At 34.7% G+C, this 26,437-nt stretch overlaps 2 protein-coding genes across 3 annotated transcripts; one reads left to right on the top strand and one right to left on the bottom strand.

Moving 5' to 3' along the window:
• Nucleotides 1-2,567: 2,567 nt before the first annotated feature.
• On the bottom strand, nucleotides 2,568-10,357 carry LOC137007803 (5'(3')-deoxyribonucleotidase, mitochondrial-like). Its single transcript, XM_067369467.1, has 5 exons — nucleotides 9,718-10,357; nucleotides 6,560-6,660; nucleotides 6,178-6,238; nucleotides 3,140-3,254; nucleotides 2,568-3,056 (listed from the first exon to the last, which is right to left on the bottom strand). Exons 1-5 carry the CDS (start codon nucleotides 9,979-9,981, stop codon nucleotides 2,917-2,919), a joined length of 681 nt encoding a protein of 226 aa, XP_067225568.1. The 5' UTR covers nucleotides 9,982-10,357; the 3' UTR covers nucleotides 2,568-2,916.
• Nucleotides 10,358-11,468: 1,111 nt separating this feature from the next.
• Nucleotides 11,469-25,740, top strand: cops3 (COP9 signalosome subunit 3). Of its 2 annotated transcripts, none has more exons than XM_067369466.1 (12): nucleotides 11,469-11,626; nucleotides 12,258-12,387; nucleotides 14,248-14,360; nucleotides 14,449-14,498; nucleotides 14,573-14,665; nucleotides 15,903-16,082; nucleotides 20,123-20,263; nucleotides 20,389-20,562; nucleotides 20,669-20,755; nucleotides 24,542-24,655; nucleotides 25,242-25,322; nucleotides 25,409-25,740. In XM_067369466.1, the coding sequence occupies exons 1-12, from the start codon at nucleotides 11,572-11,574 to the stop codon at nucleotides 25,460-25,462; spliced, it is 1,272 nt and encodes a 423-aa protein (XP_067225567.1). In that variant the 5' UTR covers nucleotides 11,469-11,571; the 3' UTR covers nucleotides 25,463-25,740. The 2 variants fall into 2 exon arrangements, with proteins under 2 accessions (XP_067225567.1, XP_067225566.1); XM_067369465.1 differs by having other exon boundaries at nucleotides 25,239-25,322.
• The last annotated feature ends 697 nt before the right edge of the window (nucleotides 25,741-26,437 follow it).

The following is a 26,437-nucleotide window of genomic DNA, read 5'->3' as shown; positions in this document are numbered from 1 at the left end:
AGCACCAGTTGTTGATCATTAATCTTGTGTTAACTTCATTTTTGAATGAACGTTTACAAATTAATTCATATCTACTTCTAAATTTCATGGCACAAAGCATGACAAAAAAAAAAAATACTTTGTGATGTATAAAGGTAAAAAAAGAAAGCACAGACAAAAAGTGTGACTAATGTTCTTCTGAGGCAAACATCACTCAAGAACCGAAACGATCTCTCACGGTCTCCGGATTAATAGTTCAGCCTTCAGGAAGAGATCATGTGAACTCGGTGAACTTTAACCCTTAATGCAACACCTTTCAAACTAGTTAATGGAATCATCATTGGATAAAGAAAGAACATGCATATATGAGTGTCTTCAGTTTAAGAGATATTCTGCACATTTCTACACTGCGCTGCCAGTCCCTATCATATAACTCTGATAGGTTTAACTTATAAAAAGATATAGTAACAATCTGCAAACAGTGTTTTTTCCTCCCTAACCTCTTTTGGACTTCATTGCAGCTGTGTACAAATCAGTTACACTGTACTTGACAATCTCATGATCTCCTGTTCACTTTCATGATGAACTGAAATGAATGAATCACGCCATTATCAGCTCGGCTTGAGGGACTGTGATTATCAAGAGCAGTGAACTTTAAACATCCATTCATCACGATGAAATGTCATCTACAAGAGATTAGCTATGTTTTGTTTGTTTGTTCTTATAAATGCATGATAAACCCGTTTTAATATTATACAGTCACTGAGTCAGTAAGTAATGTTTCAAACGTTTTGGTCTACAGTAATAGACTTCTCCCACATCTGCAATTGCAAATATTTAATCTGCGCTTCTGCTCAATTAATACTTTTATTCAGCAAAGATGCATTAAATTGATCTAAAGTGACAGTAAAGGCATTTATAATGTTACAAAAGATTCTATTTCACTGTTTTCACACAAATACGAAGCAGAACAACTGTTTTCAACATTAATAATAATCAGGAAAAATAGATCAAAATACAGTAAAAATTGGAAAATATTATTACAATTTAAAATAACTGATTTCAATGCAAATATATGTTAAAATGTAATTTATTCCTGTGATCAAAGCTGGATTTTCAGCATCATTACAGCATCTTCAGTGTCACATGATCCTTCAGAAACCATTCTAATATGCTGATTATAAATGTTGAAAACAGTTGTGCTGCTTCTTATTATGTGGAAACAGTGATACATTTTATTTTTCAGGATTCTTCTATGAATAGGATGTTCAAAAGAGCAGCGTTTATTTGAAATAGAAATCTTTTGTAATGCTTTACTGTCAATTTAATTGTGAATCTTACAGACCCCAAACTTTTCTCATCCATGACACCCAAAGTTAACGCGCTTTCCAAAGCCATAAACCAAACACCTATCCTCAAGGCATAAAAAAAGTTTATTAAGAGATTCATTCCAAACTATTAAAGAGTTAACCGAAATTAAAAAGCAACATGTTACTGAGGCATTATAATAATTCCATGTGCTCATAGCGACCTCTAGTGTCAAGAGTGGTAATAAGCCTTCAGAGAGTCTGATTACAGTACATGAGCTCAACATGCAGTGCTCTGGCATTCACGTCTCCTCAACCAGTGACACTCACAACAAATTTAGCCTATGAAATGTAACGATACACAAACAAACCTGTCTCGTTCTGTCGAGTAATTGTGTTCTCCCTGAATTAAAACTATACTTCATAATAAATTAAACATGCATTCATGTTAACAGTGAACCAGTGAAAAAAATCATTACATGCTTCACTCTAAAAAATGCTGGGTTAAAAACAACCCAATTTGGGTTGAAAATGGAGAGCAGTTGGGTTGTTTTAACCCAGCAAACAGTTAAATGTTTGCCCAACATGCTGGGTAGTTTTATTTAACTCAACTATTGTTTAAAAATTCTACATGTCTAGCTTAAAATGAACCCAAAATATGTTGAAAATTAAAAATCAGACACATAATTACTAGAAGAAACAATAGTAATCAAAAGATGAACATTTATTAATAAGAAATTTAATAAATGTTTATTGTTTAATTATTATTCATTTATTATACATATTAATAAATGTTAATTTCCAACATTTTTGGGGTCCATTTCACTAGGTTAAAACAACCCAATTGCTGGGTTTGTCTATTTTCAACCCAATTTGGGTTGTTTTAACCCAGCGGTTGGGTTAAATGTTTGCCAAACCTGTTGGACAGTTTTATGTAACCCAACTATTGTTTAAAAATTACCATATGTCTGGCTAAAAAATGAACCCAAAATAGCTTGGAAATTAAAAATCAGACAGAATAGAGGAAACAATAATAATCAAAAGTTGAACATTTATTAATAAGCAATTAAATTATTATTCATTAAACTAATAAATGTTCATTTCCAATATGCTTTAGCTTCATTTTAAGCAAGCAATACGGTAATTTTTAAACAATAGTTGAGTTAAATAAAACTAAAACATTTAACCCAACCGCTGGGTTAAAACAACCTATTTGCAGGGTTTGTCCATTTTCAACCCAACTTGGTTTGTTTTTAACCCAGCATTTTTCAGAGTGTTTTCATGTTCATGTGTGCATATGTGCGATCAGACAGGAGCGGAAATAGTATTTAAATATTCTCCCCTTGTAGATCAATCCCCTTTGTAAAGAAAGGCAGTTTATGCTTGATGTAAACGATGATAATCAGTGGATGCACAATGAACAATACACTGATGCTAAAAGTCTTGCATGAAAAACTAAATCTGTTTTGTGATTTTACATAAAAACACAGTTTGTTTCTCGTCGCCTGCAAAATCAATCAACGCTTTTACAGAGTAATACTGAATATGAGGGCTGATACAGGAACTGTTTACCCATCAAAGCACAAATCAGCTCGTTTCCCTGCCGTATGATGGGATGTTCTGTCATCTCTCACTGGCGTTTGCTGGCCAGCACCGCCCTCCAGTCATCAGCCCAGGACAGCAGCCGCCGCTGCGAGGGGTTCGCTGGAAGGTGCTTGTTGTGGCAGGCAGTGAAGAGGACATGTTCCCAGGAGGGATTGGGCTCCACACCTTCAACGGGAAAACACATGTGTGGTTCCCGCAAAGCTCAGCATTACGTGTGATACTGACCTGGACCGGCGGCTCTTACTCACCCAGGATATCAGGTTTGTCGTCTATGAGGATGTCTCCGGTCACTATGGTCTTGTCTCTGGTCAGGATGATCTGCTCCAGGAACTCTGGGCCCAGATGTTTCTCTACCCATGCGTACTGTGGACAAACACACTTCAGTGGAGGAAACCATGGAAACAGGGAGAAAATGGGCTGAAATACAGACTCTGATGATGCAGTGATGCAGTTGCATTACCAGAGTTTGTTAAAAACAGGATATAAATATAATTTATGTATATTAAACTTGTAAATAAATAGACAGTTATAGGATTTTGAGAAAAGGATATTATATCTCATTTATTTTTAAATCCTTAATGTATGGATTATTTATTTACTAATAATCTCACTTATTCTTATAGAGAAGATGAAAACTGTATGTGTATTAATATAATTTGAATATTTATTTATTTACCAATAATTATTCTTATAGTGAAGATGACAAACTATGCATATATACATATACATACATACACACACACACATACACATATATATACAGTACAGTCCAAAAGTTTGGAACCACTAAGATTTTTAATGTTTTTAAAAGAAGTTTCATCTGCTCACCAAAGCTACATTTATTTCATTAAAAATACAGTAAAAACAGTAATATTGTGAAATATTATTACAATTTAAAATAACTGTGTACTATTTAAATATATTTGACAAAGTAATTTATTCCTGTGATGCAAAGCTGAATTTTCAGCATCGTTACTCCAGTCTTCAGTGTCACATGATCCTTCAGAAATCATTCTAATATGCTGATTTGCTGCTCAATAAACATTTATGATTATTTTCAATGTTGAAAACAGTTGTGTACTTTTTTTTTTTTCAGGATTCCTTGATGAATAGAAAGTTCAAAAGAACAGCATTTATCTGAAATACAAAGCTTCTGTAGCATTATACACTACCGTTCAAAAGTTTGGGGTCAGTAAGAATTTTATTTTTATTTTTTTTAAAAGAAATTAAAGAAATGAATACTTTTATTCAGCAAGGATGCATTAAATCAATCAAAAGTGGCAGTAAAGACATTTATAATGTTACAAAAGATTAGATTTCAGATAAACACTGTTCTTTTGAACTTTCTATTCATCAAATAATCCTGAAAAAAAATATTGTACACAAATATTTTGTACAATTGTACACATTAAATGTTTCTTGAGCAGCAGATCATCATATTAGAATGATTTCTGAAGGATCATGTGACACTGAAGACTGGAGTAATGATGCTGAAAATTCAGCTTTGATCACAGGAATAAATTACTTTGTCAAATATATTCAAATAGAAAACAGATATTTTAAATTTTAATAAAATTTCACAATATTACTGTTTTTACTGTATTTTTTATTAAATTAATGTAGCCTTGGTGAGCAGACGAAACTTCTTTTAAAAACATTAAAAATCTTAGTGGTTCCAAACTTTTGGACTGTACTGTATATATATATATATATATATATATATATATATATATATATATATATATATATATATATATATATATATATATATATATATATATATATATAACAAGTAAGTAAAGTTGTAGGATTTTGAAAACATTTCAAATTTCAAGAAAAGTTATGTTAAAAAAAAAGAAAAAATTCTGATTTTGCACTATTTTAGGTCTTTTTTTAGGTTTTAGGTTTGCACTATTTTTCCTCTAAATTCTAAAAAATAATAGAAGAATAACTAAAGATTTTTGTTTAAAATTTCTTTATTATGATACAGTTGATAGATAGTTGTATCACAACTACTGTGAAAAATATCAAAATAATTTGAATTTTTGATCATCAGGTGTTCAAGTCACTGTATTAAATGCATTTCGAAAACATTAAAGGATTTCCTGATAATTTACACACCCTCATGTCTTGTTTTCATGTCTTTCTTTCTTCAGTTGAATAGAAATTAAGGTTTTTGAGGAAAACATTCCAGGATTTTTCTCCATATAGTGGACTTCACTGGGGTTCAACGGGTTGAAGGTCCAAATGTCAGTTTCAGTGCAGCTTCAAAGAGCTCTACATGATCCCAGACGAGGAATAAGAGTCTTATCTTATCTACCATTGGCCATTTTCTAAAAAAATAAACATTTAAATACTTTTTAACCACAAATGCTCGTCTTGCACTTCTCTGTGATGCTCCACGCATGACGTAATCACATTGGAAAGGTCACATGCGTGACGTAGGCGGAAGTGTCTACAAAGCGAACGTGCAAAGACTAAGTCAAACGGCCTTTACAAAAAAAGGTAAAACAATGATGTTGGACGATTTTGAAGTTGGAGGAGAAAATGAGATGGAGATTTTCACCCTACCGCGGTACTTCCGCCTACGTCATGCCACTCGTGACCTTTACAATGTGATTATGCAATGCGTGGCGCATCACAGAGCAGTGCAAGATGAGCATTTGTAAGTATTTAAATGTTTATTTTTTTAGAAAATGGCCATTATTCCTCGTCTGGGATCTTTGAAGCTGCACTGAAACTGACATTTGAACCTTCAACCTGTTGAACCCCAGTGAAGTCCACTATATGGAGAAAAATCCTGGAATGTTTTCCTCAAAAACCTTCATTTCTTTTTGACTGAAGAAAGAAAGACATAAACATCTTGGATGACATGGAGGTGAGTAAATTATCAAGAAATTTGAATTCTAAAGTGAACTAATCCTTTAATAAATTTATATTATTTATTTATTTATATATATATATATATATATATATATATATATATATATATATTTATAAATATATATATATATATATATATATATAATTATACATATAGAAAAAAAAATGGGTCACTTTATTTTAACGTGTCCTTGTTACAGTGCTTAGCATCATGTACTTACTATAAGTTTAGGGATTGGTTTGCATGTAATATGCATAATTTACTATTATTTCTAAAAAAAAAAAAAAAAACGTCACTGATCCTGAAGACTTTTGGACCCCACTGACTGTACACACACTGCTAAACCAACAGACCAACATGCATCTAGAAATGTAGCTCAACCTCAGTTTAAGAGAATCTTACCTTTTCATACGGGCAGTAGCTGTAATGCTTTATTGGACTGGTGCAAATGAAGACATCTGTACTGGGTGAAGAAAAGAGAAACTAAGCAAGAGTCATTTTACAGCTAGCAATATCCAGACAAACATTTACTCAAGGGAGATTATTATTACTAGCCGTGCTTATCAGTCTATTATGCAAGTTCTTCTGGAGGGTGGTGATTTATAATACGGTGATGTAGGGAATCAGAGACATTCTTTCATTTTCGACTGCTGTTTACCCCGATTGTCACCCAGAGCAACAAATGAAAGGAATCACATAATTAGTTGACATAAAGTATGTATGTATATAAACCCAGACACTGACTGGAATCGTTTAGAGATGCCAAACATCTGGCTGAACTTACTTCTCCATCTTGGACATCTCCTTCACCGCCTCCACACCTCCAGGAAGAGGCTCCAGGTCCATGAAGAAGTTTTTTGACTCCCAAATGCTGATGGCCTTGTCCTGCAGTCAGTGCAAACTTTGATTATAAGTTGTAAAAAAATGTTTTCATCATTTATATATGTTGAATATATGCTGATTTATATATACATGATATATAAATTATATATATATATATATATACATTATATATATATATATATTTTAGTTGCGTATATTTAGTGCAGTACCGACCGCAATACCAAGTCAGTACTAAAATTTTACAAATGTGATACTTTGGGCTTGAGCGGATTCGTAAACACCTCTGATTGGCCTTTGTGTTCACACGCTCATCAGATATGTCTGTGATTGGCTACAATGATCAATGCATGGAAGTGTTTGAATATGAAAGCGCTTTGAAAATGGGAGCATTTATCTGCAGACAATCACAGACATATCTGATGAGCATGTAGATATGTGCCAATATTCGGTAATACGATGCACTATATTGTTACCGTGGGCACTTCAAAATACTGTGAGTAATTATTTATTACGAATTATTAAAAGTTTTATAACACATTTTAAGAATACTTCCCCATCAGCCATATAAAATGCACAACACCGCTGTATTCTGTGTCAAAGGGAGACATGCACTGATGTAAACAAGCCCAATGTGCACGAGAAACACATGAGACGCGCTGAATGAAAGTGCACGTTCACTCTCTGACAGCAGAGGGCGCTGATGGAACAGCCGAAATGCAGCGGTTACCCCTGAAACCCCATAAACAAATCAACTGTGCTATTGAACAGTATCTAAAATGCCTCAAATAGCCATTTAGTTTTTTTGTATTTGCATTATTGTTCATCACAGCACCAAATACGTAATAGTTAAAGACTTAAAAGGCTATTTATTTTCAAACTTAAACATTTTTACATTTTAATCTGGACTATAACTTTCCCTATAATGACTGAGAATGTTGTGATTATTTTTTATTATTCAGTAACACTTAGTGAAATAAGGCTTCATTAGTTAAAGGGGGGGGGGGGTGTAATGCTATTTCATGCATTCTGAATTATTAGTGTGTCCTGTATGACGTCAAAAGAAAGCAGAATTCCTTGTATAGGCACTTTTCCCTGATAACCATGCGCACACACACACGCACACACACACACACACAAACACACGCATCACCCAGAGCAAGAGCAAGAGCAAGAGCACGCCCATCAACACACTTCGTTCGGGATACGGAAGCTGAGAGATTTTTCAACAATGGCTGTGTCCCAATTCAGGGGCTGCACGCTTTGAAGGCTGCATACATCATCGGTCTCATTTAAGAAAAATAACCGTTAGATTGCAACGTAAGAAAGAAATTACAGTACTTCACACCTCACAATGAATATTAGTCAATTTTATTATGGTTACTTTTCTTTAATATGACATCCTTGATGAAGTATGCAGCCTTCAAATGGGACCTCTGAAGGATGCAGCCTCCAAAATGAGACGCAGCTCCTGTAAACAAAGGAATGTGTTTTTGGATGCGAGGGAAAGATGACCTTTTTCAGCTTCCTAAAGAACCAGCGTTAATGGAACAGAGGATGAAGATTGTTTTTCCGAGCAGCAACAGAGTTGCACATTTATGTTTGTTTGTTCCCGGGAATTCGGTGATGAATACTTTGTAAATAGGGCTGGGCGATATATCGCATGCGATTGTCACGCGCATTTCGTCAGTAAAGCCGGTTCCCTGATTACCGCTATATCGCCATCACCTGCTTTCAAATGGAGCGGCATTTAATAGACAGAGCCGTAGTTCACTGACAAGCCACGCAATTTCGCGTTCATTATCGAAGGCGATTCATCTGCGATATGAACGCGATATTGCGTAGCTTGTCAGTGATCTATGGTTCTGTGTATTAAATGCCGCTCCATTTGAAAGCAGGTGATGGCGACTTCGCAGTAATCAGGGAAGCGGCAGTGAGTAAAGCTGCATCAGATGTCTGTGTTTTGTTGGCAATCGGTGCACAAGTGCATATAATGTAAACAACATGAAAGTTTTTGTTCCCTTTTTATTTATAATGACATCGCAGCTAGCATGTGATCTCCACGCAGAAGCTGCATGCGCTCGTGACTCTTTAGCTCCGCCCACAGCACTGACGGCAGACTACTTATAAAGCATTTATTAATACTAGTTTCTTAGTTAAAGTTTAATAACATACTAAAAAGTTGTAACTATTATTTAAAGGATTAGTTCACTTTCAAATGTAAAATTTCCTGATAATTTACTCACCCCCATGTCATCCAAGATGTTCAGGTCTTTCTTTCTTCATTCAAAAAGAAATTAAGTTTTTTAATGAAAATATTCCAGGATTTTTCTCCATATAGTGGACTTCAATGGACCCCAAAAGGTCAAAATTACAGTTTCAGTGCAGTTTCAAAGCATTCTACATCATCCCAGACGAGGAATAAGGGTCTTATCTAGAGAAACCATCACTCATTTTCTAAAAAAAAAAAAAATTAAAATTATATACGTTTTAACCATAAATGCTCATCTTGAACTAGCTCTCTTCTTCTTCTCTATTTGAATTCCGGCAGTGCTAAGTTACTGCCCTCCACAGGTCAAAGTTTGAACTAAATTGTCATATACAATATGCTAGTGCAAGTATATAACAATTAGTTCAAACTTTGACCTGTGGAGGGCAGTAATACACTTAGCAGTGTCTACACTGCCGAAATTCTAATAGAGAAGAAGAAGAGCTAGTTCAAAATGAGCATTTATGGTTAAAACGTATATAATTTTTTATTTTCATTTTTTCTTCTTTTTAGAAAATGAGAAATGGTTTCTCTAGATAACACTCTTATTCCTCATCTGGGATTGTGTAGAATGCTTTAAAGCTGCAATGAAACTGTAATTTTGACCTTCAACCCCATGGAGGCCATTGAAGTCCACTATATGGAGAAAAATCCTGAAATGTTTTCATCAAAAACCTTAATTTCTTTTCGACTGAAGAAAGAAAGACATGAACATCTTGGATGACATGGGAGTGAGTAAATTATCAGGACATTTTAATTTGAAAGTGAACTAATCCTTTAAGGTTCCATTTCAGCAAACTGTCTATTATTATTTCATATTCTGTCACACTTACACACAGGTCACTTCTCATGTCTCCATACTGTGTGGACACCCAGAATCCTCTTCTGTCCTCTAAGGATATGAAGGGCTCTTTCGGATACCTCGCCTTGAACTTCTTTAAAAAACCTCCCTCGAAGTCGGCGATGACACCGTCCATGTCCACCAGAACCCTCAGTCTTCTGTTCTTCGTGCACATGTTTGCGCTGCTTTGATAGTGAAGGTGCAATGAGACAGAGCCTCTCTCGAGCCACCGTACGATCCTCGGCAATAAAGTCATCGTAAACCTCCTTATAATCGTCTAAATCCACTGTAGTCACTTGGCAGTGTGCATTAACTCGAGTGCTGTTTTGCAGCAGAGTGATGCTGATTGTTAGCACATCTCATTCTGTTGGCTCTCTATTGTTTTGCACATTGTGTGACTTTGTTGCGGAGTCTTTTGTTAGTTTCTGAGGGGTCAGAGGGTCTCATGCTTTTCCAGCAGTCGCTGGTGTTGAATTGCAGTGTTGATCTCCCGTATCTGCATTTGTTTACAGCTGTGCAAATGTCAAACGAGAAGTGTTTGCGAAATCAATACAGTAGTGTGTGTCGTTTAAATCAGAGCACTTTGTTTACGTCTTCAAAATCATGCTTAAGACTATTTTTGCGCTACACTGTCACCGAGCAAACCGAAGCTATTCGCGAGAAGAGAGATCTCGCAGTCGGCTTCCGGAAGTGACATTTTTTTTTTAACGAAAATTATAAACCGAGAAATACCTACTGTAAGCTACGAGGTTTTTAATTTAATGGTATCTGTCCGCATTATTTCAACTTATAAATATAGATTTTAATAATGTTTAACAGTGAATGTCTGCTGAAGAACTACATTACCCATGATTCCGCAAAAAAAGTCAACATCAGGGAATCAAAATAATCAAGCCGCGTGACCCCATGAAGCACTAAAACTGCTTAAATATTTGTACATTTTGTAATAAACGTAAAATGCACTGTTTCTATATACACAGTCAACACATTTAAATGAATAGTTTCATTACGTCACGTGCAGTGCTTCATGGGATTGTAGTTCTTTAACTCATTAAAGCCATTATATCATGTTTGTCTGTTTTTTTGGTTCAAATCAAAGTGTTTTGATTCATTTTGTAGCTGGTTGGTTTGGTTCATGGCTTATTACTATATAACAAAGACTTTTTAAAAATCTAGAAACAAGGATGACAGAATTTTTAATGTGGGCTCTTTTGGAAATCCTACAAAATGTACATACAATCTTAAGTATGTAAATAATACAATTAATATGTTTTAAATTATGTCACATATCATATCCAAACCTATACATGAAATAAATATTAGCTTAATTTTTTTTATTTATTTTTTTATCCTACATTTTTCTCTAAAATGATGGAAAATATCTGGACTTTAACCTATAATACATTAAATTGTTGTGTAACAGAGATTTTAACCTATTCCCTAAATATGTTGCTCGGAAGGTGAGAAGATGATCATCTCTCCAGTCAGAGAATATCTTTGCTGTTTTGCACCGGAAGAAAAAATAATGATATTTTCCTTTTATTTCTTAAAGATACATGTCACTTTTCAAAGACTGAATCCTGCGACCTTTTGTTGTAAATAACACATTTTGCTCTAAATAAATAATAGTTATGTGTTTGTGAAGTGAAATCTCTAAAAAGTATCTCTGCTATGGAGTTTGTTTTCCAGTGGAGCGATCCCTTGCCTGAAATCTCGTGGAATCTGAGCTGTCACTCAAACCTCGCGATATTTGATTACTGTTGGCGGCTGAGGGCCCGTCCCTTCTTTACAGGAAAGCAGCTTCTGACATTTGAATGAAAAACATCCTCCCAAAATCGCAAAAACTATGGCTTCAGCTCTGGAGCAGTTCGTGAATAATGTGCGGCAACTTTCCGCTCAAGGTACGGACATTTGCGCGGCTCGTGAACTCTCAGAATAACGGATGTGGGCTAACTAGCTAAATTGCTAATAGCTGTTAGCGTGATAGCATGCTAGTTGTTTATATTTCAGACAGTAACACATGCTATTTGTGTGTCTTATTCTGTTCGTCCAACGTGTAATAAAAAATCTAAACGCTGCGGAATATTTGCACGTTATTACCGCTTAGCTTTTATATTAATGAAATGACTAGACGTGTCATGTTAGCTGAGTCATTTATAAAATATGGCATAAAATAACAATTACAAACCCGTAATTTGTTCTCTGATGACATTGACATGGATATAAAATCAACAGCTTTTATAGTAGAAAGTTCTTAGCCAAGTGGGGGGGGGCTAAATTGTTTATTTCTTATGCTGTCATTAGGTTGAAAACATGTTTCTCTTTTTTCAGAAATTCTGGTCAGATTTTAATAAATATGCAATTCCCAATAAAGTCAAAGAAACTCTTTATTAAACTATTTATTTAAAATAATAAATCAATATTATGACCGATACATCAGAATGCGATGCTGATTTATTGTAAATGGACTTACTTTAGAATAGTTTCGAATATCATGTTTTCATGCATATTAATGTCTCTTGTTCTTCTCAGGTCAGATGACTCAACTATGTGAGCTGATCAATAAAAGCGGGGAGCTTCTGGCCAAGAATCTCTCCCATTTGGACACTGTTCTTGGGGCGTTGGACATCCAAGAGCACTCGCTTGGTGTTTTAGCTGTTCTGTAAGTCAGTGACTTGTTGAAGGATTAGTTCACTTCAGAATTAAAATTTCCTGATAATTTACAAACCCTCATGTCATCCAAGATGTTCATGTCTTCCTTTTTTCAGTCAAAATGAACTTTTTGAGGAAAACATTCTAGGATTTTTCTCCATGTAGTGGATTTCACTGGGGTCCAAATGTCAGTTTCAGTGCAGCTTCAAAGAGCTCTACATGATCCCAGACGAGGAATAAGAGTCTCATCTAGAGAAACCATTGGTCATTTTCTAAAAAAAAATAAAAAATGATATACTTTTTAAACACAAATAATCATCATGCTCTGCTCTGTGATGCTCCACGCATTACGTAATCATGTTGGAAAGGTCAAGTGTCTATAAAGCGAACGGCCTTTACAAAAAAAAAGGTAAAACAACGATGTTGGACGATTTTGAAGTTGGATGGATGCGTGACCTTTCCAACATGATTACGTAATGCGTGGGGCATCACAGAGCAGTGCAAGATGAGCATTTGTGGTTAAAAAGTGTATCATTTTTATTTATTTTTTTAGAAAATTACCAATCATTTCTCTAGATAAGACTCTTATTCCTCGTCTGGGATCATGTAGAGCTCTTTGAAGCTGCACTGAAACTGACATTTGGACCTTCAACCCGTTGAACCCCAGTGAAGTCCACTATATGGAGAAAAATCCTGGAATGTTTTCCTTAAAAACCTTAATTTCTTTTCGACTGAAGAAAGAAAGACCTGAACATCTTGGATGACATGGGGGTGAGTAAATTATCAGATTTGAATTCTGAAGTGAACTAATCCTTTAGTCCCATTAAAGGTGCAATATGTAATATTTTTGCAGTAAAATATCCAAAAACCACTAGGCCAGTGTTATATATTTTGTTCACTTAAGTACTTAAAATATCCCAAATGTTTCCAACTATTTGTAAATCGTGAGAAAATTGCAATTTTAACCAAGGCTCCGGGACGTGTGAGGAGTCGCATGTCAATTGCGTCATACCCGCGTTATCCTTGGTAGAAGCCATGAAAACACCAAAGACGTTTTAATATATTACACGTTTTAATAGACAACTGTTTTGATATATTTATAGACAGAAAACTAATTGTTATATAGCTCAACACGTTTAGTCTTATTGTTTAAATCTAATTTTCTTGATTTTTTGCGAGTACCATACTTTACCATGCCTGAAAAACACTATTTTGTCAAGTAGCTAACATAGCATAATCAGATGCAGCTTGATTTTTAGTAACAGTAATACATAATTTTCTTCATCATACAATACCTTTTCAAATTAATTGCATGCCATTTATCAACACAAGACATCCAGCGTATTTAATATGACATTGTAAAATCGATCTTACTGCAGTGTGTAACAGTGTCTCATAGCAGCCGCTGAGCGAACGCACAGAGTAATGTTATAACATCATTTTTAACACACTTAAATGTAAGTAATATGATAAACAGAGCTGCGTTACCTCATACTCATGACCGGAAAAGCAGAAGCGGCGCCGACGACTGTGTCATAATAAAGTTTTGTGTTGCACAATCGCTCCAGCTCCTCGTTCAGCTCCACAACACTCGCTCCTGCTCTGCTTCATACTACAGTAACGTTAATAATCGCATCCATGAACATGATTTCTTCCCGACTCCAATCCCTGTTCTTTTGCACCGTCCGTTTAGGTAGAAACCACATGTCCCAAGATTCCTCTCTCAAACTTGGCGTCATCAAGCTACGCTTTTGTTTTGAATAGGCCTCTAGCGGACAGAATTATTACATACTGCACCTTTAAACTGAGAGTTCATGAAGTGTTTTTTGGCCATCTGAAAGAGTCACTGTGTCTTTTAACTGCCTTGCAGGTTTGTGAAGTTTTCCATGCCAAACATCCCTGATTTTGAGACCTTGTTTTCCCAAGTCCAACTCTTCATCAGCACCTGCAACGGAGAGCACATCCGATACGCCACAGACACATGTACGTAAACACTATAAAGTTAAATGCAGGGTTTTCATCACACTGTTTTGTTTTGTGTTCCTCTTTTAAAGTTTTTTTCTACTTTCAGTTGCTGGTTTGTGCCACCAGTTGACAAATGCCCTGGTAGAAAGAAAACAGGCAAGTCTTTCTGTCATTTTGGAGTTGTTATCTTTAAATTACAAGAGTGATGTTAAGTTTCTTGTTCTTCACAGCCCTTGCGCGGGATAAGTATACTTAAACAGGCCATAGACAAGATGCAGATGAACACAAACCAGCTTACCTCAGTGCACGCAGACCTGTGTCAGGTGAGTCGGAATCAGTTTTTGTGTCGTTACATGTATATAGATAATTAAAGATGCAATTGAGGAGCTGTTGTAAGCTGGAGTGTAGTAAGCAGAGTCAACAGTAAACACATATTATGCTGTGGTAATGATATTACAGGGATGTTTTAAAGAGTTAGTTCACCAAAAAATTTGTCATTAATTACTCACTCTCATGTCGTTCCACACCCGTAAGACCTTCGTTCATCTTCAGAACACAGATGAAGATATTTTGATGAAATCCGAGAGGTATGTGACTCGTCCATAGACAGCAATAAAATCAAGACTTTCAAGGTCCAGAAAGGAACTAAAGACATCCTTAAAACAGTCATGTGACTGCAGTGGTTCAACCTTAATGTTATGAAGAGACGAGAATACTTTTTGTGCACAAAAAACTAAACAAAAATAACATCGTTATTCAACAATCTCTTCTCTTCTGTGTCATTTTCATACGTTGTGTACATCCAGCGCATCCAGGTTCTACGTCAGAACGCCGACTCATTATTGGCTGACTCAAACACATGCATCCTGCTGATCACGTGATCAGCTTTGGCCAATACTGAGCCATCTTTCAGACGTAAACACAGAAGCTTCACTGCGTTACTGCATCACCTGCGTAGGAGACTGACAGGGAAGAGATTGTTGAATAAAGTGGTTATTTTTGTTTTGTTTTTGTGCACAAAAAGTATTCTCGTTGCTTCATAACATTAAGGTTGAACCACTGCAGTCACATGACTGTTGTAACAATGTCTTTAGTACCTTTCTGGACCTTGAATGTGGTAATTTTGTTGCTTTCTATGGGAGATAAAAAACAGATTTCATCAAAAATATCTTAATTTGTGTTCTGAAGATGAATGAAGGTCTTAGGGGTGTGGAACGACATGAGGGTGAGTAATTAATGACAGAAATTTCATTTTTGGGTGAACTAACCCTCTAATCTCTGTCCAGGGAACCGCCCCTTTGATTAGTCTTTTGGTATTATTTTATATAGAAGTAAATGGTGCCTAATTAAGAGGGAAATATTACCATAGTGCCATAAAAAATAAAAAATAAATATAAAGAATAAATATAAAATAAAGTGAATTAATAAATTTAATGAAAAAAATAGTTTTGAGTGCAGAGGATGGTGGACCGTTAGTGATGAATTCCAGAGGGTTAAACAGACACTTTCAGATCATTTGATGTTTACTGTGCAATTAATGATTCTGCTCTGTATTTACAGTTATGCCTATTAGCTAAGTGCTTCAAACCTGCAGTCCCGTTCCTGGAGCTGGACATGATGGATATTTGCAAGGAGAACGGAGCGTACGATGCAAAGCACTTTCTATGTTATTACTACTATGGAGGCATGATCTACACGGGTCTGAAGAACTTTGAACGGGCACTGTATTTTTTTGAACAGGTATTCATTTTTTTTTTTTTTTGTACAGTCTTTGTCTTTTGCATGCATTTTTTGGGGGTTCTGCTGTGCGGTACACTCAGCTCATTATACGATACATATCAAGATATTTTGAACAAAATTAAAAAATAAAACTGAAGTTCAAATAACTACTAAAACATTTATTTCTTCATTTTCATTAACTTTGTTGTACATACAACTTAAAAAAGAATTGACAATATTTCAAGATTTAATTTGTATTGACTAGGTGTGTCACTGCACAATAAAACAGAATTTTAACATAACATTAGAATTAGGATAGCTGAAACCTACGGAAGAGGATTAGGGCCAAGAAATAATAAAAAAATAAAACCATCTCGAGATTAAAGTTGTTAAATTTTGAGAAAAAAAGGCGTTAAATTACGAGAACAAATTCGTTAAATTATGAGAAAAATGTTGTTAAATTTCGAGAAAAAAGTTGAGATAAAATGTTGAGAATAAAGTCATTAAATTACGAGAAAAAAGTCGTTCAATTACGAGAACAAATTCGTTAAATTATGAGAAAAATGTTACATTTCGAGAAAAAAGTCGAGATAAAATGTTGAGAAAAAAGTCATTAAATTACGAGAAAAAAGTCATTAAATTACAAGAAAAAAGTCGTTAAATTACGAGAAAAAAGTCGTTAAATTATGAGAACAAATTTGTTAAATTGTGAGAAAAATGTTACATTTCGAGAAAAAAGTCGAGATAAAATGTTGAGAAAAGTCATTAAATTACGAGAAAAAAGTCATTAAATTACGAGAAAAGTCATTAAATTACGAGAACAAATTCGTTAAATTATGAGAAAAATGTAACATTTCGAGAAAAAAGTCGAGATAAAATGTTGAGAAAAAAGTCATTAAATTACGAGAAAAAAGTCATTCAATTACGAGAAAAAAGTCATTCAATTACGAGAAAAAAGTCATTAAATTATGAGAAAAATGTCGTTAAATTATGAGAAAAATGTTACATTTCGAGAAAAAAGTCGAGATAAAATGTTGAGAAAAAAGTCATTAAATTACGAGAAAAAAGTCATTAAATTACAAGAAAAAAGTCGTTAAATTACGAGAAAAAAGTTGTTAAATTATGAGAACAAATTTGTTAAATTATGAGAAAAATGTTACATTTCGAGAAAAAAGTCGAGATAAAATGTTGAGAAAAAAGTCATTAAATTACGAGAAAAAAGTCATTAAATTACGAGAAAAAAGTCGTTAAATTACGAGAAAAAAGTCGTTCAATTACGAGAACAAATTCGTTAAATTATGAGAAAAATGTTACATTTCGAGAAAAAAGTCGAGATAAAATGTTGAGAAAAAAGTCATTAAATTACGAGAAAAAAGTCATTAAATTACGAGAAAAAAGTCGTTAAATTACGAGAAAAAAGTCGTTCAATTACGAGAACAAATTTGTTAAATTGTGAGAAAAATGTTACATTTCGAGAAAAAAGTCGAGATAAAATGTTGAGAAAAGTCATTAAATTACGAGAAAAAAGTCATTAAATTACGAGAAAAGTCATTAAATTACGAGAACAAATTCGTTAAATTATGAGAAAAATGTAACATTTCGAGAAAAAAGTCGAGATAAAATGTTGAGAAAAAAGTCATTAAATTACGAGAAAAAAGTCATTCAATTACGAGAAAAAAGTCATTCAATTACGAGAAAAAAGTCATTAAATTATGAGAAAAATGTCGTTAAATTATGAGAAAAATGTTACATTTCGAGAAAAAAGTCGAGATAAAATGTTGAGAAAAAAGTCATTAAATTACAAGAAAAAAGTCGTTAAATTACGAGAAAAAAGTTGTTAAATTATGAGAACAAATTTGTTAAATTATGAGAAAAATGTTACATTTCGAGAAAAAAGTCGAGATAAAATGTTGAGAAAAAAGTCATTAAATTACGAGAAAAAAGTCATTAAATTACGAGAAAAAAGTCATTAAATTACGAGAAAAAAGTCGTTAAATTACGAGAAAAAAGTCGTTCAATTACGAGAACAAATTCGTTAAATTATGAGAAAAATGTTACATTTCGAGAAAAAAGTCGAGATAAAATGTTGAGAAAAAAGTCATTAAATTACGAAAAAAGTCATTAAATTACGAGAAAAAAGTCATTAAATTACGAGAAAAAAGTCATTAAATTACGAGAAAAAAGTCATTAAATTACGAGAAAAAAGTCGTTCAATTACGAGAACAAATTCGTTAAATTATGAGAAAAATGTTACATTTCGAGAAAAAAGTCAAGATAAAATGTTGAGAAAAAAGTCATTAAATTACGAAAAAAAGTCATTAAATTACGAGAAAAAAAAGTCATTAAATTACGAGAAAAAAGTCATTCAATTACGAGAAAAAAGTTGTTAAATTACGAGAAAAAAGTTGTTAAATTACAAGAACAAATTCGTTAAATTATGAGAAAAATGTCGTTAAATTTCGAGAAAAAAGTCGAGATAAAATGTTGAGAATAAAGTCATTAAATTACGAGAAAAAAAACTCATTAAATTGTGACTTTATTCTCAACATTTTATCTCAAGTTTTTTCTTGAAATTTAACAACTTTAATCTCGAGATGGTTTTAATTTTTTATTATTGCTTGGCCCTAATCCTCTTCCGTAGAAACCTGAGAACTTCTTAAAGCAGTAAAACAAATGATGACACCGTAATAAAAATATTCATGATTCTGAACCTGAAAATACAGAATTATACGATACGTAGAATCAGACATTCGGCATTATCAGGACCCAAAAATATTGGCCCATTGCATTATTATAAATTATATTCAACAATAAATATAGTAGTTTATTGTAGTGCTGTTACTGAAACTCTGTAAACTTTCATTTTTTCTAACGCAATACACTTGCGCTTTCAATGCAGGTGTTCGTTTAATCTGTAACACTTTGAATCATCATACTACCAAAACTAAAAACGTGATATGGTGATTTAAATGATGCTTTCACTTTGAGGAGTGCTGCTGTAAATTATGTCTGTAAATTTCACTTTGAGGTGAGCCGTTCCAGCGCTTCAGATAATCAGTTCTAATCGCAAAACGTGTCAAAATGACTATTCCCAAACTTTTAGTTCATCCAAAAATTAAAATTCTCTCTTCATTTACTCCCCCTCATGTCGTTTTCATGTGTCACGCACGTCTGCAAATCTGTTCATCATATGAAGCAATCGTGTCTCCTCAGAAGATTTGAATTCGGATTAGACCGCTCGATTTATTATTTTTACGCTGCCTTTATGACCTTTTAAGTTTTAGGGGAATTGACTTTAAATGGAGGGATAGAAATCTCTCAGATCTCTTCATTTGTGTTTGGAAGTTGAATGAAAATCTTATAGGTTTGAAACGACATGAGGGTCAGTACATGATGGCAGAATTTACATTTTTGGGTGAATTATACTTTCTAAATACGGTAAGCTGAGTCTTGGATAAAACTATATCGCGAGTCATATAGTTTACATCAACGATGCATATGTTAGTACACTGACATTTAATCATTTTGAGTTTCTACATACTAAAACATTTTATTACAAGCCACATGCAAACTTCATAAAAATCATTGAATGATTGCTCTAATGAATCAGAATTGATTCGTTGAGATGAACCAAATTTGATGACCAAATAAAAAAGCACATTAAAATTCATGAAAATTATGAACATATTGTAAATATCCAGTATATTTTGCTCATCATGTCTAATTTCCCAGTAAATAATTGTCTATTCTACTCTTCTAGCACCTAATATGCCCCTTTTCACAAGATGTAATATAAGTCTCTGGTGTCCCCAGAATGCATCTGTGAAGTTTCAGCTCAAAATACCCCACAGATCATTTATTATAGCTTGACAAATTTGCCCCTATTTGGGTGTGAGTTTGTTCACATGCTTGCAGAGAAAGGCTTACCAAAACAAAGTTACCGTGTTGTCCTTTTTCACATTTTCTGGGTTGGTAGATGCACCGGGACCCAATTTTGCACTTAAATATGGGAAAAGCATGATATGTCCCCTTTTAGGAGAGTCTTTCTGTCTTATCCTCAGGCAATAACCACTCCAGCAATGGCTGTCAGTCACATCATGTTAGAAGCTTACAAGAAGTACATCCTGGTTTCCCTCATCCTTCACGGCAAAGTCCAGCAGCTTCCCAAATACACGTCTCAGATCGTGGGCCGATTCATCAAGGTAAGCCTTTCTGCCTCGACATGTGATGTGGTGTTTCTGCTCTTACTCTGGACTTGGACTGTGTTCATGAGAGCACTTTAAAGGCCCCATAAGCTAATCATCTTTTGTGTGTTTGTGATGTAAAGCCCCTCAGTAATGCTTACCACGAGCTGGCTCAGGTGTACGCCACCAACAACCCCGCAGAGCTGCGCCTTCTGGTCAACAAACACAGCGAGACGTTCGCACGAGACAACAACACCGGCCTGGTCAAACAATGCCTGTCCTCACTCTACAAGAAGAACATTCAGAGGCTAACCAAGGTCTGAAGTTGCCATAATCAGATGTATTTTATGTTTTGCAAATCTGATTAGAATTGCAGATGTGCTGATAAACGGAAACGGTGATCTCTGTTCTTGTGATTGACAGACATTCTTGACATTATCCTTACAAGACATGGCAAGTCGAGTTCAGCTGTCCGGCGCTCAAGAAGCCGAGAAATACGTCCTACATATGGTAGGAAATCCGCCTCAACACACACAGCTCCCAATCAGATGTGTTTATTTTGTAATCTTTGCCAGTGGGAACTTTGAAAAATGTCATTTTTGCAATAGCATTATTAATCAGTCACAAAATAGTTTTTGATAATGTGTAAATATGCATTCAATTAAAAAGCCTAATAAGAATAAGTTATGTTTAAGCAACTGAGGAATGTGCAGCTGCTCTATAACTACGGAAGTTTGTTTCCACCACAGAATATGTCTACCTGTCGCGATAAAATAAAACTCTGATATTAACAATTACAGAAGAATAAAATAAAGCATATTTTGTTACCTTTTGGAGCTTGAAAGGGCTCAGTTTGAGCAGATGTTTTATGCCATCATCACTGTCCTCGTCAGAGCTCATTTCCCAGTAAATTCGGCAAATAATGGGCTAGTTTAATGTTTGAGGTCACGAACATGAGCCCATTCGTGATCTCAAACGTATTCTCAAAACTATATAATTTTCAACATCTTCAAAATCAATATTTCGATCGCTAACAGCTTCACCAGATCCATCCAGTAACAGTTACAGTCATATTTGATTGCGTTCAGTACTTGTTCTGCAGTAAATCGCTGAGCAATTTCATGTTTTTCTGATTCTTTCGTTTTCTGTCTGAATGAGTCATCACTTCAGCATTGTGTATCAGACATTGCCACCTTGTGGAATAAAGGTGAATTCCACTTATTCCATCATCTAAGTTTTAATTATTGTTGTGAAGAAAAAATATATGTACACTCATACACACCTCGGGTCGTTAGCGACCCTATACAATTTTGACAAAAAATGAATACAAAAATAGGCATTCTTTTATAATTTTATGATTTTTTTCTTGTTATATTCTTTATAATGAATTGATTGAGGAATACCAAGAAGGTTGATGTCTAACTTTAAAAAATGAATGAGGAGGAGGGTAGTGAATGACGTCCCGGGTCACTAAAGACCCGAGGTATGCATTTAAGGGTTAACATGCCTTTGCCTTTGTCATTTTATTATTATTTTTAAATATTGCTATTTAGGTTTAATTTATTCTTTTATTTTAGTTTTAGTTATTTCCAGTTATTAATTTTAGTGCTTCAGCATTCTAATTTTCTGTTAAAGTTTTTCAACTTATATTTCATTTTTTAATTTATCTCATCTCCTTAATCATTTCTTTTAAGGATATTTAAGAGAAAAATTAACAACATGCATAACAAATATCAATCCATTATATAATGCGCAACAAATAATAGTCTACACATCACACACACACACACACACATATATATATATATACAGTGGGTACGGAAAGTATTCAGACCCCCTTCAATTTTTCACTCTTTCACTGTTATATTGCAGCCATTTGCTAAAATCATTTTACTTTATTTTTTTCCTCATTAATGTACACAAAGCACCCCATATTGACAGAAAAACACAGAATTGTTGACATTTTTGCAGATTTATTAAAAAAGAAAAACTGAAATATCACATGTACCTAAGTATTCAGACCCTTTTCTCAGTATTTAGTAGAAGCACCCTTTTGATCTAATACAGCCACGAGTCTTTTTGGGAAAGATGCAACAAGTTTGTCACACCTGAATTTGGGGATCCTCTGCCATTCCTCCTTGCAGATCCTCTCCAGTTCTGTCAGGCTGGATGGTAAACGTTGGTGGACAGCCATTTTTAGGTCTCTCCAGAGATGCTCAATTGGGTTTAAGTCAGGGCTCTGGCTGGGCCATTCAAGAACAGCCACTCCTTCGTTATTTTAGCTGTGTGCTTAGGATCATTGTCTTGATGGAAGGTAAATCTTCGGCCCAGTCTGAGGTCCTGAGCACTCTGGAGAAGGTTTTCGTCCAGGATATCCCTGTACTTGGCCGCATTCATCTTTCCCTCGATTGCAACCAGTCGTCCTGTCCCTGCAGCTGAAAAACACCCCCACAGCATGATGCTGCCACCACCATGCTTCACTGTTGGGACTGTATTGGACAGGTGATGAGCAGTGCCTGGTTTTCTCCACACATACCGCTTAGAATTAAGGCCAAAAAGTTCTATCTTGATCTCATCAGACCAGAGAATCTTATTTCTCACCATCTTGGCAAACTCCATGCAGGCTTTCATGTGTCTTGCACTGAGGAGAGGCTTCCGTCGGGCCACTCTGCCATAAAGCCCCGACTGGTGGAGGGCTGCAGTGATGGTTGACTTTCTACAACTTTCTCCCATCTCCCGACTGCATCTCTGGAGCTCAGCCACAGTGATCTTTGGGTTCTTCTTTACCTCTCTCACCAAGGCTCTTCTCCCCCGATAGCTCAGTTTGGCCGGACGGCCAGCTCTAGGAAGGGTTGTGGTCATCCCAAACGTCTTCCATTTAAGGATTATGGAGGCCACTGTGCTCTTAGGAACCTTAAGTGCAGCAGAAATGTTTTTGTAACCTTGGCCAGATCTGTGCCTTGCCACAATTCTGTCTCTGAGCTCTTCAGGCAGTTCCTTTGACCTCATGATTCTCATTTGCTCTGACATGCACTGTGAGCTGTAAGGTCTTATATAGACAGGTGTGTGGCTTTCCTAATCAAGTCCAATCAGTATAATCAAACACAGCTGGACTCAAATGAAGGTGTAGAACCATCTCAAGGATGATCAGAAGAAATGGACAGCACCTGAGTTAAATATATGAGTGTCACAGCAAAGGGTCTGAATACTTAGGACCATGTGATATTTCAGTTTTTCTTTTTTAATAAATCTGCAAAAATGTCAACAATTCTGTGTTTTTCTGTCAAAATGGGGTGCTGTGTGTACATTAATGAGGAAAAAATGAACTTAAATGATTTTAGCAAATGGCTGCAATATAACAAAGAGTGAAAAATTGAAGGGGGTCTGAATTAGGGCTGGGCGATGTATCGAATGCTTTTGTCACGCGCATTTCTTCAGTAAAGCCGGTTCCCTGATTACCGCTAAATTGCCATCACCTGCTTTCAAATGAAGCAGCATTTAATAAACAGAGCCGTAGATCACTGATAAGACACGCAATATCGCGTTCAATATCAATATGTATCGCCGTCGATATTGAACGCGGCTCTGTTTATTAAATGCCGCTTCATTTGAAAGCAGGTGATGGCGATTTAGCGGTAATCAGGGAACCGGCTTTACTGAAGAAATGCGCGTGACACAAGCATTCGATACATCGCCCAGCCCTAGTGTGAATACTTTCCTATATAATATAATATATAATATAATATAATATAATATAATATAATATACATAGAAACACAAGTTTGATTCACATAAATATGCATTTCATTTAAAACTTCATTTTAGTTTATTTCCAGTATAATAATTTTAGTGCTTCAACATTCTCATTTTTTGTTTGTTTGTCCTTTTTTTTTTTTTAAATTTCGGCTTCATTTCAGTTAACAGAAAATTTTTTAATAGTTTTAGTTTTAGTTAACAATAATAATAATCCTGTTATAAACTCGTAGTTGCAAGAGTAAAAAAGTCAGAATTGTGAGATAAAAAGTCAGGATTCAGGAAAAAGTCTTTCTTTTTTTTTTATTCTGTGGCAGAAACAAGCTTCCATATATAACCCTGTGTTAACTTAAAATAATACAAAGTATCTTTTTTCTAGTATTTGTATTATTTCCTGTTGAGAATCACTGGACTTTCACTGAAATTGTTGTGGTGACTACTGGAAATATTTAATTTAATCAATTTGTCTTGCATGCTCTGCTTCATATTTGTTTAATATTTAAGGATTGTTGGTGCTCAAATCTTTCCTTTTTCATCTCCCAGATTGAGGATGGAGAGATTTATGCAAGTATCAACCAGAAAGACGGCATGGTCTGTTTCCATGACAACCCTGAGAAATACAACAACCCTGCAATGCTCCACAAAATTGACCAAGAGGTTTGTAATCATAAAACAGTGCTTTTCTTAATTCACTGCTGATGTGGAAGAGAACAGTACCATGAAGCTTAAAATACCACCAGAGAACTTGCAATCTATATTTACACCCTCATTATTTTTCTCATCTCCTTAATAATTTCTTTCAAGGACATTTGAGAGACAATTTAATAACATGCATAACAAACATCAGTCCATTATATAATGCTCAACAAATATATACACACACTAGTTTGATTCACATAAATATGCATTTCATTTTTAAAAAATCTAAGCTTTTTTAATGTTTCATGCTCACTGAGCTGAATTTATTGCAAAAATACAGTAAAAATAGTTGTGTAATTTTACAATGACAATTATCACAGCGGTTTTCTATTTTAATATAATCTTATATTTTTATTTTATTATTGCAAATGTAATGTATATGAAGAAATGTCAGATTCTGCACTACTTGAGATAAACTTTAAATGCAAACTAATACGTTTATGCCCAACTGATGTTATGCATCATATTCTGTTTGTTGATGAACGTTATTTTGTAGTGTTAGCAGATATTTAAACACTGTTATCTGTTTTTGACTCTTAAGCAGATGCTGAAATGTATAGAATTGGATGAAAAACTAAAGTCCATGGATCAAGAAATCACCGTTAACCCCCAGTTTGTGCAAAAGGTACCAGTTTGAACAAGTTAATGAATCAAAGCTTTTATAACCAGGTTGTGATTCCAGCATTCATTTGGGTCTGTTTCCACTTTTAGAGTATGGGAACGCAGGAGGATGACGTCGGCAGCAAGACGTCAAGCTACTCTTGAGGCTTTTGGGTGGATCGCTGCGTTCCCCACGTCCCCCTTCCTCATCCCAAAGCTGGAAAACCTTCATGTTCTGTTGAATATGGACTATATTGGAGGAAAACATAAATGTGTGGAATGACCCTTTTTTTTTTTTTTTGGTTGTCACAGTGCACCGTAAACAAGAACTCATTTTTGTCAGTGTTTATTTATCAATGCTTGGTTGACATGCCACTGCATCATTTATGATCATACGAAATAAAGATACTGGACTTCTTTGTTCAAAAGAATTACATTTGGATGCTTGTCTTTATTGCAACACCACAGAATAAATGATAATAAATGATCTTAAGATCATATATTATGACCAATATTATCTCCACAATGCACCTACAGGCTCCATTTAGTGCACTGACATTTACACAATCGTTTGACAGCTCAAAGAGTGACAGCTTGTCTAATGTCATGTTCTTCCACGCAAAGACCGTCTCATCCATCAGTTGATCTAATGTTTTGTTCACCCTCGAGCCGAATGTTCATTGCTGTTCCTACAATGATTCAGCAGCAGTGACGTGGCTCTTGGTAAAGGTGTGCTGTTGTTCCAGTCCTCTAGAGGTCTCTCATGGTTTGGGCTATACCATAAATAGATTACTCATCATCACATACCCAGGAACTACTTGAGCCTGAATTCCACAAAAACACGTTTATGTCAGATTATGAAAGAAAATGATGGGCATTTCAAAGCAGGCTTCATTTTCTTTTATTATTATTTATAAGAAATGTATGATTTTGGGGTGTTTCTTCAGAGGAGCGTTGTATATTTATGCGTCACTTCCAAAATAGATTATAAAATTGAGGGTTGGCTTGTTCTTATTCCTTGTAATATTATTTTTATACACTTTATTTTAAGTGATATTAAGTCTTCAGTTCATTTTATTGTAATATTATTTATAAACAATTTATGTTTTTGGGGCGTTTCTTCAGAGGAATGTCTTATAT

Source organism: Chanodichthys erythropterus, chromosome 19, assembly GCF_024489055.1.
Source record: "Chanodichthys erythropterus isolate Z2021 chromosome 19, ASM2448905v1, whole genome shotgun sequence".
Lineage (NCBI taxonomy): Eukaryota > Metazoa > Chordata > Actinopteri > Cypriniformes > Xenocyprididae > Chanodichthys > Chanodichthys erythropterus.
This window is presented reverse-complemented; position numbering and strand designations above follow the sequence as displayed.

Excerpts from the sequence above, each read along its gene's own strand:
- LOC137007803 (XM_067369467.1), bottom strand. The coding sequence starts at position 9,981 with ATGACTTTATTGCCGAGGATCGTACGGTGGCTCGAGAGAGGCTCTGTC. Across the intron at positions 6,661-9,717 it reads ACATGAGAAGTGACCTGTGT|GACAAGGCCATCAGCATTTG; the intron begins GTAAGTGTGACA and ends CACTGACTGCAG. Across the intron at positions 6,239-6,559 it reads GAGATGTCCAAGATGGAGAA|TACAGATGTCTTCATTTGCA; the intron begins GTAAGTTCAGCC and ends TTCTTCACCCAG.
- cops3 (XM_067369465.1), top strand. The coding sequence starts at position 11,572 with ATGGCTTCAGCTCTGGAGCAGTTCGTGAATAATGTGCGGCAACTTTCC. Across the intron at positions 11,627-12,257 it reads GCGGCAACTTTCCGCTCAAG|GTCAGATGACTCAACTATGT; the intron begins GTACGGACATTT and ends TGTTCTTCTCAG. Across the intron at positions 24,656-25,238 it reads TCCACAAAATTGACCAAGAG|CAGATGCTGAAATGTATAGA; the intron begins GTTTGTAATCAT and ends TTGACTCTTAAG.